The sequence below is a fragment of the Phoxinus phoxinus genome, assembly GCF_949152265.1.
Source record: "Phoxinus phoxinus genome assembly, chromosome: 17".
NCBI lineage: Eukaryota > Metazoa > Chordata > Actinopteri > Cypriniformes > Leuciscidae > Phoxinus > Phoxinus phoxinus.
In genome coordinates, this window is record NC_136892.1 from 17,559,058 (window position 1) to 17,575,910 (window position 16,853).

Below are 16,853 nucleotides of genomic sequence, written 5' to 3' on the forward strand. Positions count from 1 at the left end.
TAGTTTAAGTCTATAGTTTAAGAGACCATTTTGTAGCTAAAGTTTTTTACTTTACTAGATTAAAGTGTCCTTGTATTATCTTGATGTTTTGAGAGGACTCTTCTGTTTATTGTTAGAGCCTGGCCAAATCCATGTTGATGTGTGTGTTCGTCTTCTTGGTTACAGGTTAAGGAACCACTGGCATTAGTTAACTGAGTTGTTGTTCTGGACAGGCTCGCGCCCAGTAACCCAAATCTGCGACCTAGAAGGTCACGGCGTGCCTAACTTCAGGGTCTGAGTGTGAGCTGCATAATCGATGGAGATATGCTCCAGTCTATCAGTTTAGGTGTGGAAAATTGCTATGTTTATCTATTTTCTTAGCCAATCAGAATCATTCAACCTGGTCCTGAAGCAATGACATAGCTTTGACCTTGTGAAGGGAATAACTGCTGTAATCTTTGTAACTGTAATAGGGCGGCCAATGAACTCCTTATGAGTCTTGAAGCTGACTTCTGCTGATGAAACTGCAAACTATCTTCAGTAAAAACGTTTTTTTAATTTATTATAATTCTGACTCTGGGTCTTCATTCATCGTTTCTGGGTCTTTGACTGTAAATCCCCTTACAAAACCATAAGAAAAGAAATTAAGAATTTAAAGCACATATGTTGCAGGACAATTTATTATTTACATTTAATAAAAAAAAGTTAAAAATAGTATTATCTAGATTTAATTTAGAAGGTTGTCCAACACGCTAGAGCTCCATGCAGACTATAAATGCTGCCATATTAATATTAGGAAACTGATATTTGGATATCAAAATATAAATAAATATAAATTCGACATATTTTTGTATTAATGGCATGATTGAGAACTTTGGCTGGGCTTTTGGTAAAGGCATAGGGGATAGTATAAATAGTATATATATGTATAAATATTTATATAACAGTATAACATTATATACTTATAAAGATAGAATCACAGAAAACAGCATGGGCACAGTCTGCCCTAAATTGCTCCCTGATCTCCTCATTATGACATGTATTAATAATTTATGATTCTTCTGTCTATCAAGTGTGTTGTATTTGTGAAAACATGGCCTCCTTGGGGAAGAACAGCCTTCGAGTGTGAGCGCATCAAAACAAAGACACACAAAATAAAGATAAACAACCAGTCGCCAGTGGTTTAGTACACATTTAATCTGTTGCATGCTCAGGGGTCTTCAACCTTTTTCAGGCCAAGAACCCCTGGATGGATAGAGAGATAGAACATGTTCCCCTGATTCTTACATTGAATATTACATTTTTAAAAGCACACTCTTAGAAGAAAAGGTTCTATATAGAACCTTAAAAGGTTCTATAGGCGCTTCGTATTTGGAACCCCTAAAAGGTTCTACACTCTTAGATAAAAAGGGTTCATTGGGGTTCTATATAGAACCATAGGGTTCTTTACTCAACTCCAAAGAACCTTTTATGCTAAAAAGGTTCTATAATGACACAAAAGAACCCTTTTGGTTCTTAAAAACCCTTAAAAAGGGTTCTGTATATAGAACCTTTTAGGGGTTCCAAATACGAAGCGCCTATAGAACCTTTTAAGGTTCTATATAGAACCTTTTCTTCTAGCATTGTTGAAATATAGACCTGTATACTTTTCATATACTCTTTATGCTTTCTGTTTTACCTAATATATTTGGTAAGACTTTACACTAAATTTCTCTTATGAAAAGAAAACATATGAATGATCACTATTAAATGGTTTAACAGTATATAAAACAGTATATACAGAATAATATATTGTGTTAATATATTACAATATATTGAATAATAAAGAATTGCCAGTTTTCATATTGAAAAATATGTAGCAATTACTAATATATCATAATGTATGTAATTTTATATTTAGAAATACATAGATGATAATATATAGATGAATATGTGATCAGATATGGTCCTGCATGTGTAATATATTTCAAATATATAATATTTACTCATGCAGCATTTACACACAGATAAATATATAATTTGATATATATCTTATATTTATTTAAAATATTATTGTAACTTATTTTCAAGCTATAGTTATCAAAAGCACAAGCATTCCTGCATGTACTAAAGTATTTAGTCAAGAGACTTTCACTGTGTAAGAAGTGCACAGTCACAACATTTTCTTGTTGGAATTCAGCCAAATGTCAATCTATCCACAGGTTATACTCTTCAGCACAATGGTAACCCCAAAAACTCACACATACCAGAAAACGTTTTAAATTCCAAAATAATATAACATTAAACACTAACAGATCTCCCCTTTATATTAATATTGAGCAAAAAGCATTAAATAACACTTCATTTGAACATTTGCTCTCCTTTAACAGTCAGAAGCAAAGCATGCTGGGAACTAGAACTCTGTTGTAACTCATTCTGTGATTTTGACATTTACATGGGAACATGTATGTGCAATATATGTACACAATAAAGGATAAAACTTTCTGAATATGATGTAAAGCTATTTTTGTCTTCATTTATAAATGTTTATGTATTACTATATGGCCATACAATGCATATATTGCAGTATGAAAAATATAAGCACTAGTTTCCAATGTGGAAATGCATTATGTGATATATCGCATTATATTTTGCAGTAGGCCTATATTCCCATATATTTTTGTTCCGTAAGGGACTACCCTTTCAAAATATACTAACATATACCATTTATGTACTAATATGTATTCCTTTAAGGTACTAATATGCACCCTTCAGGGGTAAATAAAAAAGGTACCTTATTATGAGACTTTTAGAGAGTCTAAAGAGAAGCCTTGTTTTTCCATTAATGATGACAAGTGCCTAAGGTCTAAAATGGCAAATATTTAAATAATTAATGAGCTTTAATGAGAAGGTTTTAATGATGTTCTTTGGGGTGTTCTTGCTGCTCTCTTGTGTCTCTTTACTCATATGTTTATGTATAAAGTCTGTCCATCATCATCACCTCATCATGTCACTGTGGTAATTCACTTTTCAGACGTATCATTGAACTTGAAAATCTCATTCCATTTTTGTCTTTTTAAACAAATTGCTGTGTTGACTGCATTTGTCAGCCCTATAGTACCCAACTAATTATGAGATAAAGATGAACAAACAAATACAGACAAAATATTAATATAGTAGTAGACTAGTAGTAGTAGTAGTAATAACAATAATGCAGGCTAAATTTGCAACCCTGACATTCATTCTGGCATATTTTTTTATTTCATTTTATTTAATTAACATTTTCAGAAGGTTAAACTCCTTCAGTGACTAGGCAAAATAACGTCTTTATTTTTTAAGAGTTTGTAATATATGTGTTAGTAGATTTTTTTAGCATGTTTACTGCTTTATTCATAGATATCCTGGTTTTCCCACGTCACACCTGTGTTCTTGTGTCTACAGGAAGTACAGGATGGTTGCGAGAGAGAGACTCATCTGCAGCTCGAAACTGGGTGGGAAGTGTCACTTTACGATTTTACAATAAATCTGTTTGTTTTTTTATATCCAAAACCTACATAAATAATAAAATCAACAGGGTTATACCGTCTCGATTCTATAAGATCATGCCAAAAAATGGCTAGATGAAGGGCTAGTTTCTTGTGGTTAATCCAGCAGACACCTGCGTGCGCGAGTCAGCGGGTTTCGCTATAGGTGAAGATAAAGTGCCGCCTGCATGACACATGAACGGCAACACAGCGGACTGACAGCGGCCAAGTTGACAAATACGTCGAATGACATGGACCCGCACAAATCTGGGAAAACAATTCCGGTATGTTTTAAACTGAGTATATTTATTACTACTTTGTTTTTCTTGTTGTCAGTTGTTTCAGACGTTATTAACATGAAACAACTGCTGGGACTCTTTGTACAGTGCTGTTTGTGTTATTTGTGGTAATTTACACAATTAACAGCCTCATTTGTTCGTTTGTTCGGTTGTTATATTAAGATATATAGGCCATTTTAGTTTGTATAATTATTATAGGCCTATAGGCTATAGCTTACATATACTATGCCATATGCTATATATATATATATATATATATATATATATATATATAGGCTATATATATACATATATAGGCTATATATATATAGGCTATATATATATATATATATATATAATAAAATAATTATTAATTACATTATAACTGTAGGCTAAGTGTATTATATATTCACTGTATATGCCTGTCTAATTTGATTTGCTTCACTGTTTTATATAGGCTAGCTTAAACCAGTGGTTATATTGACATTGTAGTTTCAGTTTCAAATTTAAATTGAGCTTGAATAAATAAATAAAAAAACTTCAATAGGCCTATCCTCCACCAATATTTTAAAAATAAGTATCCACTGTAAATATGTATTTAAAGATGTTTAAACGAAAGATTGCCATCCAAAAGAACCTGTTTTTCCTCAATTAAGAAAAGCTTCTACTTCAGTCACGTGACCCACACACACACTCGTGCCAACGCATACTTGGTTGGGGTGGATTGTTGACGCTGATGAGAAAGGTGTTGGTTCAGGATTTAGAAAACAGTTGCAACCACATTATTCCATAGGCCTACTCATACCAGTGAGATTGAACTGCTTAAGAGGAAAAGCCTGTTTTCACATGGGTGGTTTAAAATGGCATTTTAGTCATGTACAGTACACTGTGTCCTCATTCTATACGTAACAGTCACATGTAACCAACTCAAAAAGCACAAGCATATTTTACATGTATTTTACATCTCTCTGTAGGAAAGGGACTTTGACCAGACAGAGGGGTTTCTTCCTGCATCGAATGCAAAGAAGTTAGAGAAGAAGAGGATATCGAGCAGGGGGATTCTGGCAATAGGTCTACCCACAGCATTTGTCATAATTGCATTAGCAACTGGACTGCTAGTGTGGCATTTTCATTGTGAGTTATTTAACCTGTAAACTAACACACTGTTATTATCACCATAAACAGCAATTTTGAATGATTTCTGTTAAAACAATAACTCCAGCATGTTCATTGTTATAGTCAGGCCAATTGGAAAGGTGAAGAAGTTGTTCAGTGGTTATTTGACCATCTCTAGTCAGACGTTCTCAGATGCTTATGAAAACTCTAACAGCACTGAATATATAGACCTGGCTTCAAAGGTTTCGAAGGAGGTGAGGTGGTCATGTTTCTTTGGAAGGTTTTTTTCATGTTTTTATTTGTCTACTTCATTAAAGGCTATTTCTAGGAAGTGGTACAGTATAATCAGTTCATAAGGGTAATTTTGACATCTTAATACTTTGCATAATTCTACCTTGTCTTTCAGCTCAAAACAATATACGGTAAAGTGAACTTGCTGTCCAGGTACCATGTCCTATCCAGTGTGCAAGGTTTCAGGTAATTAAATAATTCTACCACTCATGAGAGAAAATAATGGGTAGTTGACATGAAAGGTCAATCAGAAAGTTCACTCTTTTCATTTTTCTATAGTTATTATATATGCAATTGACCTTGTATGACCTCAAATTTACTGACAGACAGCATGAATATTTGTTCTTTAAAGGCCAACTCACACCGCGCAGACAAACACCAACAAACAAGTGGATTTAGAATTTTATGAAAAATAACTGTAATATTCACACTCCCCCAATAGACACCGACAAACGTTGATTGAAAACGTTCAGTCGGATGAAAACAAACCCCGTCCAACGCCAATCCAACAAAACCCACAAACAAAAACGCTACCTGTTTGTTAGTGTTTGTCTGTGCGGTGTGAATTTGCCTTAAAAATGAGTTTGTCATACTGCAGGACTATTTAAGTGTGACCAATCACACCACCCCTTATATTCAAAGTCAAGTCAAGCTAATTGACAATGTAAAGGTTAATGAACAAGTTACCGTATTGAACCTTGAATAGTCCACCCCAAAATCTCATTTCACACTATGAATCTCATTCATGTTTATTTTGCATTGATTTGTATTGTAAGTTTCATAAAATGTTCTTCCCCTATAGTGAGGGCAGTAATAACGGTATCATCGCATATTACCTGTCTGAGTTTAATGTGCGGGAGTCAAAATTATCTGCTGTGGAAGAGGCCATAGCATCCATGGATGGGGTGAATAATGTACAGAAAAGCCGGAGGTTACCTGATCACAGGACTGACAATAGCCTCATCATTGATGGCATGACATCAGGAGGTAAATCTACAGGACGAGGGTTTCATATTGCCTGCATAGTTTCAGTCTGTCACCTCTTGTAATCTAACCAGAAACTTCAAAGAAATATGGGTCTCATTTTAGTCTAGCACTATTCGGTCTTAATTGTGTACTGTCAAAATTCATATATATCTTGGTGTGTATTACAGCTGTGGATGCTCGGTTAGCTGGCAAAAACCTCAAACGTGAGTAAAAGATACGCTCCTTACATTTAGCTATTTATGTGTTCATATCTCAGACTCGTATTGAACTTGTCCTGTCTTTCAGGGTCCATTAAGAGGTCTCATCATGCCCATGAGAACCAGACAGACATTATCCGGTCTCCAGGTTTTCCTGATTCCTCCTACTCTCCCAACCTTTACAGCGAGTGGCAGATTCGGGCCGACCCAGAGCACAGGATCAGACTAGAGTTTGACGTCCTAGACCTGGAGAAAGACTGTCGTAATGATTTCATCAAAGTGTATGACTCATTAGCACAATCAGAGAAGCAAGTCATAACGGAGTAAGTGTTCTTACGCTCTCAGTCATCCGCTCCACGACACAATACCGCATGTGTGACCAGTGTAACATTACACGTGCCTGTTTGTTTTCATTGTCTTTGTGATATGTGGAATCTAACAATCGTGTCCATGCAGGAAATGTGGATATCGCATGCCAAGTGAGAAGCTCATTTTCATCTCCTCTGGGAATGTCATGCTGGTTACACTGGTTACAAATGAAGAGAAAAACTTCCCAGGTTTCAGGGCATTTTACTCTCAGATTCCAGCCATAATTCAAGGTAGAGTTTAATAATATATAAACTCCTGTGTAGGGTCCAGAATTCCCTTTTTGACACATTTGTCACAAAAATGTAAACATAGTACATTTTGATTTTGTTCCTAATATATACATTTTGGTGTACATTATTCATCAGCAGATCAAAACAATCACTTGGTATTAATGTGAGCAGTGGCTATTTGCACTAAGTTTAAATAGCAATAGATTCTATTTACACTTCGTGAAAATAGCTGCATTTGCAATAAGTGTAAATAGTAGTGAGATATTTATAATTATAAATAGTGGCAGATACTATTTGCTCCTCAGTGTTGTTGTACATTAAACGGTATGCAATAATAACAGAGTGTTAATGATTATAAAATGGATGCCGCCTTATTGGGTCAATAAAGCTACACCTACCCTATCCGATAAACACTTTATTATTAAACAAACTTTAGTCACTTTATTTCCACTTTTTTAATATTTTTTTATTTTTTATTGAAAATAAATGCCTTTCCGATCTGATATGTGATGGGAAAAGGAAGTAGAGCCAATTTGGGGCAGAAGAAGGGTCGATTTGCATCAAAATTTTTGTAACTTACCCCCACACTACTGTTAACAATGCATTATTTTGTCTGGCCCAACCAGACTTCAGTGGGCGAAGTTAGTTTAAATGGTCTCTAATGACAAGGCGGCCTATTGCACTTGGTGTAAACAAAGAGTATTGAAATTATTTGGTGTAAATAGACACTTTGATAAATGTGGGGTATTTGATGATCGCAAACTGCTCTAAAACTAAAGCGCGAGCACGTAGAACGTGTAACAGAAAAAGTTTTTACTTGTAACATGCAGTGCTCGCGTTTAATTAATTAAATATTAGGATTTTAATGTTTAATTATTACATTTAAGCAATATTTGGATTCCTGTTTTTCCGTCGCCAGATTTAAAACCTCCTGAAATTAAAATTGAGACTAAAGGAGCACTGATGGAAAACAGGGACTGGATCTGAAACTTTCAGATAACACAGATCATATCCACGCAAAAGTTACTGAACTTGCGTTCAGCGCAGAGCAGGTCTCTCGGCCTGTATGACGTTACAGAAATGTGTCCAGTCATTATTGTGCGTTAATGCTCCCCTGCTTGCAAGTGGTCAAAGCCAGTTGTTTTGGAAAATGTTAAAGGAATATTTCACCCACAAATGAAAATTTAGTCATCATTTACTCACCCTCATGCCATTTCAAACCTGTATGACTTGCTTCTGTGAGAGAAAAACACACACACAGAGAATATCTTCTTTTGTGTTCAACAGAAGAAAGTCATACAGGTTTGGAACGACATGATGGTGAGTAAATGACAGAATTTTCATTTGTGGGTGAACTATCCCTTTAATTCCGGATCCTGTACTTGTGTGTTAAATCAAGCAAATCAAAGGCCAATATTTGTGTGAAATAAATGACTTGTCACATTCTTTAGACTGCGGAGGGAGACTAACAGGGCTTCGGGGTACCTTCAAATCACCTGGCTATCCCTCCCATTACCCACCTCAGATTGAGTGTGTCTGGAACATTGAGGTAAAATAGATTTGTTTTTAACTGTCACTTATATTTTCCTTCATCATTGGTCTGTTTCTTACATTAGTTCCTCACATTATTGAAAGTTCTTAAATGTTCTTCTGTTTCACAGGTTCCACCAGGAAAGCATATCAAGATTAGGTTCGACAAGTTCTCTATACATAGCCCTGAAAAGGGCACCATCAGCTGTCCCACAGACTATTTGGAGTTAAATCACAGGTAAGACAATAGTCTCTTCATTGTAAAGGCATTATTTACACAGATCTGTTGCTTCAAAATAATGACAATTTACCTGATTAGATGTTACTAACTATAAAATATATAGAAGTAGATCATTTATGCACAGCTACTCAAAAGTTTTGGGCTCAGTACAATTTATTTTTAAATAAATTAATACTTTCATTCAGCAAGGATACATTAAATTGATCAAAAGTGACAGTAAGGACATTTATAATGTTACAGAAGATTTCTATTTCTGATAAATGCTGTTTTTTTTTTAACTTACTATTCATCAAATAATTCTGAAAAAATATATCATGGTTTTCATAAATTTACGCTGCACAACTGTTTTCAATATTAATAATAAGAAATGTTTCTTGAGCAGCAAATCAGCATATTAGAATTATTTCTGAAGGATCATGTGACACTGACTTGACTTGAGTAATGATGCTGAAAATTCAGCGCTGTTATTACAGGAATGAATTACATTTTAAAATATATTTAAATAGAACTATTATTTTAAAATGTAATGATACTCCACACCATTACGTTTTTACTGTATTTTTGATCAAATAAATGAAGCCTTGGTGGGTATAATAAGAGCCATCTTTCAAAATAATAACAAATCTTACCCATGTTAATGCATACTCTATTATTTTCCATTATTAGAATATGTGGAGAGAAGCCACCTAAAACAGTGTATACTATCAAATCAAACCAAGCAACAGTCAAATTTCATTCTGACCTGTCCTACGTGAGCGAGGGCTTTTCTGCAGAGTTTGAGGCCTTTGAACCCACTAATCGTGAGTAGAATCGTATTGTTTTCTGCTGATTTTAAAGCGCAATGTTCTAAGCCAGTCCATCATGACAAAAATATCTCAATCACCTTTCCACAGCCTGTCCTGGGAGGTTCCAGTGTGACAATGATCTGTGTGTGTCTACAAATCTACAGTGTGATGGCTACAATGACTGTGGAGATATGAGTGATGAGAGGGACTGCAGTAAGTTTAATCCACTTGTACTCAGTCTTTCTATAGTTGTTTTCACAAAGAGAAGCTCTCGAAATACTATAAGAATGTGTCATTTGGGATTTTACATGACTTTCTTTACCCATGCATGCAGACTGTAATGTGACTCAAATCCAATGCAAGAACAGCTTCTGCAAGCCCATTTTTTGGCTCTGTGATGGGGTGGATGATTGCGGAGATAACACTGATGAGGAAAACTGTGGTAAGGATGAAACCAGCTCACAAAGTCATGAACTACAGGGCAAGAGTAATGCAGATGATTTTAAGGTTGTTTTTTTCCTGATTTTGTCTGCAGGGAATTGTAAAGCTCAAGAGTTCAAATGTCGAAATGGCCGCTGCATTTCAACATATAACCAGTGTAATGGCTACAACGATTGTGGGGATGGCTCAGATGAATCTCAGTGTGAGAAATGTAAGAACTTTCATTTAATAATGCCAATGTCTTTCGCATAGACTGTAAAAAAGATGGATGACGTGTCTCCACTTCCTTGCACTGTAGAAAAATGAAGCCACTGTAGTTGGGTCCGAGTCCACCTTTGTCGAGTCCGAGTCGAGTCCAAGTCCTTAACAACCGAGTACAAGTCCAAGTCCGAGTCCAAAGAGGGTCGAGTCGGACTTGAGTCCGAGTCCTTAACATCCGAGTCCGAGTCGAGTCCGGCCGAGTCCACAAAGATTTAAATGATTTGAAATTGACCTTTCACAAAGACCCGCCCCTCTTGGTTACTGTTGCTACGTCCGACAAGCCATTCCTCTCTCACTCCACATGTTCTCGGTCGGAGCAAAGAGGACACTAACAATGTGCCAACAGACAAGACAGAGCAGGGTACTTTTGGTTTGAAATAAAGTCTCAGCTTTCAATTTTTTTTAATTTTTATGAAATTCAAACGATAAATACTGTTTTGTGGTGCTTTAATGTGTAGGCCTCAGTTCAAGCAGCACGTGAACTGATAATCTCTTCTAGTTATAGCACAAATTTCTAAAAAAGAAATCAATACACACTATTTTTCAAGTTCAAGTCCACTGCCTTTAATCTACTAACTGATTTGGTTTGTTTGTCGAACAAAAATGGCGTGTATCTGCATTATAATTGGTCAGATCACCTGTCAATCAAATCCCGGCGAAAGGTCTCAACACTGAGCTCTTAAATTAATATTTTAAACCTTACAAAATGATTGCAATGTATAGTTCCAGTCATACGTTTACCTATTGTACATCTTTTAGAATCTGCAAGGTAATGCTTAATAATGCAACACGATGCAGTAAGAGCCAGGGGTAAACTTTTGAGCAAGATGATGATGTTTAAATTTTTCTTATTGTGTTGTACATGCTAATATCTTATTTAGCCTCTGAAGGGTTGGACTAAATTAATGAATGCATTTTTAAACAAATAAGACCAATTTACACCAATGATCCAGTTCAAAAGTTTACACCTCTTGGCTCTTAACGGATGCTTCCTTCTTGTGCATCACTAAATGTTTGCAGGGTTTGTAATAGTTGTGTATGAGTCCCTCAGTTGTCACCAGTGTGAAAGTATGGATCTTACAATCATAGTCACTGCTAGTAAGGAGTCAAATATGCAGAAGATGCTGGAAAAGCAAAGAATGTGCAGGAGCTGGATGATTTTTCCTCAACCATTAAAAAAAAAAGAAAAAAAAAAAAGTTGTGGATCATTCAGGTAATGACACAATATTAAAATTGAGCCTATGTAATTTGTCTTTATTTTGTGTTTGTATTTTATTTAGGCTATTAAACATCTGTTATGTGAAAAAGCTTTTTCAGGGCAGTACTAAATAGAAACAATGTGTATGATCCGTCTTATTAAAAAACATATAAAAATAACATTTTGGAGATTCTGCAAGGAGTATGTAAACTTATGACTAAAGTATAAATGCAACAAAAATGATAACATTATTAGACGCCCAAATGTTGCTATGGTTATCACGTTCTTATGTTGCTATGTGTCAAATCATCGCAATTTCATGACTCAAAGGACAAAAATTAAGTGGATTCAATCCCACATTTAAATGCAGTTATCACTTATAATTTACAGTGTGAACGTAACCACTGGTCCTCTAGAAGTATGAAAAACAAAACTATTTAGATTGTCAACAGCGCTCCCTTTAAGCCATCACTTACCGCGTTCGGCACTCTCCCTAAAACTCTCGTCATAAACACTGCCTGAAGTTGTCCGCACTGCACAGTGAATATCTTATTTATATTGCGTCTAGAGAGACTTTGTTGTTTATGAGGGGATTTGCGAAAGGATAAAGCTTGTGCTGATTCTAAACATACATTTTGAGCAAATTATTCGCATGCGGACTCTAAAACGCCTCTGATTTGCCACTGTGTTTATGCACTTAACTGTGATTGGCTACAATGCTCAACGCTGAAACAACGTTGTTTCGTTTCGTTTTTGAATAAAAAAAATTCACAAAATTTCGTTTTGTGTCATCCAGTGCCCGGACTCGACTGGACTCGGACATTTTACCGAGTCTAAAATGTCCCGAGTCCGTGTCAAGTCCGAGTACAAATTCATTCGAGTGCGTGACAAGTCCGAGTCCATTCAAAATTGGACTCGAGACCGGACTCGAGTCCGAGTCCGAGTTCGAGTACCCCAACTCTACACGTCATTCGGAGCCCGAGTCTGCAGTACCGAGGTATCAAGGTCCCGCCCATAGTCCCGCTCCCGCAGACTCAATCGCAAACACAACTAAAATATAATAACTTTATAAATAAAACCAAAAAATGTTTTTGTAAAGCGAACATACCTCAGCGTGATAAGAACTACTTAAAATGACAGAAACCATCTTTGGGAATTTAGATTTTTTTGTTTTATTTTTTGGTTCGTGTCCCATTCGATTATATGGAGAGGGCGGGGTTTATGACCTAGACTGCAGCCAGCCACTAGGGGGCGATCAAAATGCTTTGGCTTCAGTTTTCAGGATGTTTTTGGCATTCTTGCTCTGTCCTCTTTTCTGTTTTTTTTTTTGCCTCAATTTGACCTCAGTTTATCTTTATATTAAAAAGTGCATATATTAATGATATTATTATGCATGTATACCTCTATTGCTTACTTTTGATTTCACAATTAGTTTCTTATCAGCAGCACAATTTATCTTGGAGGTTGACTATACCTGCTGTCAACATAAGTCACACTATTGAATATAATTACTTTTCTTTTATATCTAGCCATAGTTATTCGCTGCTCTGATCACTCCTATAAGTGCAAGGACAACCAATGCATTAGCAAGCTGAACCCTATGTGTGATGGAGAAATTGACTGTGGGGATGGTTCAGATGAAGCAGAGTGTAGTAAGTTCAAAATTATTCTTTCTTTCCTCTGATAAATCATGAGGGATTTGTTGTTAACAAAAGTGACATTGAAGACTTTTAAAATGTTACAAAAGATTTCTATCTGTTCATCAAAAATCTATCACGGTTTCCACAAAAATATGAAGCAGCACAACAGTTTTCAACTCCGACATGTTTATTATATTTCATATTTTCTAAATTTTGTATAAAATGAATTGAATATCAATTCAAAAGATTACAGTGTGTCAAAATTGACCATTTTAATTGTTGGAAGGTTAAGACCTCTGTTATGTGTTTCTGATACTGTGTTTAAACCCATCTATTTTTCATGCAATGGTAAATTTATGATAGATAATAGTTTTGAATAATAATAGTAACAATGTTAATAGTTATTTATATCCATAGTTCTAGCAAAAAAAAAAAAAAAAAAAAAACCATGCCATTAATATTATGTGTATTTATATCTGTTCAATTTGCTGATTCACTGTAGAATGCGGGACAAAGCCCTACAAGGCCAGTCGTATTGTGGGTGGAAAGGACTCGAATGATGGAGAATGGCCCTGGCAGGTCAGCCTCCACATGAAGAGTCAAGGTCATGTGTGCGGGGCGACTGTTATCAGTAACCGCTGGCTTGTCACTGCTGCTCACTGCGTGCAGGACAGTGAAAAGTTCAAGTGAGTTCTCATCTTGTTTGGTCCTCTCCATTTCTGCTGCACTGATCCTGACTGATTGTTTGTTCTTTTGCTAGGTATTCCCAGCCTGACCAGTGGGAAGTCTATCTAGGCCTACTTAACCAGGGTGAGACTAGTAAGTCAACCCTAAAAAGTGTGAAGCGCATCATTTCTCACCCTCATTACGATCCCATGAGCTACGACAATGACATCGCACTAATGGAGTTGGACAGCCCTGTGACTCTAAGCCAGAACATCTGGCCTGTCTGCTTACCTGAAGCCTCACATGACTTCCCAGCAGGCAAATCTGTATGGATCACTGGCTGGGGCAAGATGAGAGAGGAAGTTGGTAAGTCGTGTAACAAAGTGATTTTTTCAGGATTATTTTATGAATAGAAAGTTAAAAAAAGAACATTATTTATTTTGAATTGAAACCTTTGTTACAAACACTTGATAAGTTTAATGCTTTCTTGATCAATAAAAGTCTTGATTGAAAAAAAAGAAAAAATCTTACTGACACCAAACGTTTAAACGGTAGTGTTCATAACCAAAAGTTTAGACTGTTGTTTATTATTAATATTTGCCAAATTTTATTATAATAGGAATGACTGCTTAAATATGGAAAACTATTAGTCTAATAGACTGTTATTTGTATTACATTGTAGCTACTTGTAAACTACTTGTGATCTGGACTATTATAAAACATGTTATCAATAGTAGTTCCTGCAGAGTGACTAGGTAACACTTGAGTTATTATTGATGCCTCACAGTTGAAGGACTCAGATGTTAATGTCGTGATTGGTAATTAATTGGTAATTCTTCATAATCTGTCATAGTTAATGGTTCTCAATGAGGCTAAACTCCTTCAGTAATTATTGATTATCTAAAACTTTCTCAGTCCTAAATTTGCTATTACTCACTGATTAGCTCATCTTCCATATTAGTTTCCATATTAGTTAGTAGTAATAGCTGAAGTGTTAATGTAGTACTACTCATTTATCCTGCATTACTTCGCACTTAGTTATCTATTTATGACGAACCATTATTCTAAGTGTGACCAGAAACCATTTTAAAGTATAAATTTTTCCAGGACAGTTACACTAATGTCATGCTTGATTCTGTCCTGCTTTATTCTAAAATGAACTTTGTCATTTAAAATTTGTCATGTCATTTTAAAAGTAAAGAACTATGGAATGACACAAATGGATGTGTGGGAGTATTGCCATCTTATTTTAGATCCCTCACAGTATTTCGATCCCTCACAAGCATTTAAACATTTCTATGAAGTTCTATGAAAAAATGTATTGTAGTTTTGGCAAAAAAATAAAATAAAAATAATTGTACACTTGTTAGGAAATTTAAATCCAGTCATTAAAATCCAGTCATATCAGTTGTCTGAAAATAACAATAGACAAATCACCATATAAAATGGTTTTATTTTACACAGAGCATATAAGTGAATCATGGATGAATCCTAGAAGTGCATTTGAACCAAAATCATAAGTCTGACACGACTGCCAGGCTGGCCGTTTTGTTGTTGTCGTTTTTGCACATTTATCTATTGCCTAACACAAATTTAGTCAAGTGTGTCTAAACTCTAAAACAAAACTGGTAAAACTGGTAGTGTTGCTATATGTGTCCAAACCACATAATGAGAGAACGTACTTACATACTGAATGTCATTGAGTGCAAATTATGATGTAATAAGAGTTATTATGATGTAAAAATGAGTTAGTAAGCTAAGAAAATGTCTTCTCCCTGCTAGATGATGTTGCATCAGTGTTGCAGAAGGCAGAGGTGCGCATTATTAACACCACTGTGTGCTACAAGCTGATGGATGACGGGATAACACCACGCATGATCTGTGCAGGTGTATTGAGTGGAGGTGTAGATGCCTGTCAGGTAAAATGAAAGTTTTTGATTGTTTTTCTTTTCACATTCAGATACATGTCATGAACTTGTTTCTCAATATTGTACAACATATTTCTCTTTCCCCTGCCAGGGTGACTCAGGTGGGCCAATGACTTCCACTGAGAGCAATGGGCGCATGTTCCTGGCTGGAGTGGTGAGTTGGGGAGATGGCTGCGGTCGCAGGAACAGACCTGGCGTCTACACAAGGGTCACAGAATACCGCAGCTGGATCAAGCAGATGACAGGGGTTTAGTGTCACAACGGTGACAAGAAATGGACTAAAGCCTAACAACCTGTATTGAAAGTTATTGAGGAAAAAATAAGGCATTCATATTCGTCAAGTCATGTTTCCGGAGCCAAAAAGATTTGTATAATCAGCCCACATGGTGTGCACAGGAAAGTTTTCTTTGATGAAGATCTGTTTTTGTTTTTTTCATAATAAGGTGCTCTCATAGTTTCTTAATGTATCTTTGTGTTTCTGTATGTGTTTACACTCTTAAAAGTGTTTTGTCTATATGGACTATGCTGTTTTTCAGCTCAAATGAACTGTGTTTCTCTTTCTGTGGAGGAAAAGTATTCTTGCTGCCTTGCTAAGTCATTAAAACTTGAGTGCTTCTCAGGGATTTTTGCAATGTAATTGATGGCGTAAAATGTCAATGGACTGCGCTTTGTTTTTATTTGTATTGCATTGTAGCTTTACAATCTCTTTTTATACCAACCAGTCTTCATAATATCAGATCTGTGCACAAATGCATTTTATGGCTAAATAATAGGAAACAATTTTAGAGTATTAATTTATTCTAGACAGTTAATGTTCTTCTTCAATGTCATTTTAAGTGTGTGTGTGTGTGTGTGTGTGTGTTATAATGTCATATTTTTATTTTTGTTAATGCCCTCCTTGGGAGATTGACGTTCCCATAATGTGCATTGATCCTTTAATGGGTTCTTTGATAAAAATTAAAAGTGAAATTGTTATCTGCTTATTTTTCATGTTGTGAGTTCTGGACTTGGTGTTACGACGTTTAGAAAAATATTACAATTGCATCAAATACGTTTTAAAAAATAGCAAATTTAACATATAGGTTAACAAAAATAAAGACATAAGAAGAGGTTACACAGTATAATGATAAGTGAATACCTTATTATCTTCGTGATGCTGCATATTTGCCGATAAAGTGCAGTGCAAGTTGCAAGATAAAGAAAAAATAAGGAT

The 16,853-nt window shown here is 35.5% G+C and overlaps 1 protein-coding gene across 1 annotated transcript; it reads left to right on the forward strand.

Moving 5' to 3' along the window:
- Nucleotides 1-3,375: 3,375 nt before the first annotated feature.
- On the forward strand, nucleotides 3,376-16,628 carry st14b (ST14 transmembrane serine protease matriptase b). The gene is made up of 19 exons (XM_079586646.1): nucleotides 3,376-3,766; nucleotides 4,735-4,894; nucleotides 5,000-5,130; nucleotides 5,283-5,353; nucleotides 5,970-6,154; nucleotides 6,322-6,357; nucleotides 6,440-6,674; nucleotides 6,808-6,950; nucleotides 8,402-8,499; nucleotides 8,612-8,718; nucleotides 9,388-9,521; nucleotides 9,615-9,719; nucleotides 9,841-9,948; nucleotides 10,042-10,158; nucleotides 12,936-13,058; nucleotides 13,549-13,732; nucleotides 13,807-14,078; nucleotides 15,495-15,631; nucleotides 15,732-16,628. The coding sequence occupies exons 1-19, from the start codon at nucleotides 3,671-3,673 to the stop codon at nucleotides 15,891-15,893; spliced, it is 2,604 nt and encodes an 867-aa protein (XP_079442772.1). The 5' UTR covers nucleotides 3,376-3,670; the 3' UTR covers nucleotides 15,894-16,628.
- Nucleotides 16,629-16,853: the final 225 nt, after the last annotated feature.

Excerpts from the sequence above, each read along its gene's own strand:
- st14b (XM_079586646.1), top strand. The coding sequence starts at position 3,671 with ATGACACATGAACGGCAACACAGCGGACTGACAGCGGCCAAGTTGACA. Across the intron at positions 6,951-8,401 it reads GATTCCAGCCATAATTCAAG|ACTGCGGAGGGAGACTAACA; the intron begins GTAGAGTTTAAT and ends CACATTCTTTAG. Across the intron at positions 9,949-10,041 it reads CACTGATGAGGAAAACTGTG|GGAATTGTAAAGCTCAAGAG; the intron begins GTAAGGATGAAA and ends TTTTGTCTGCAG.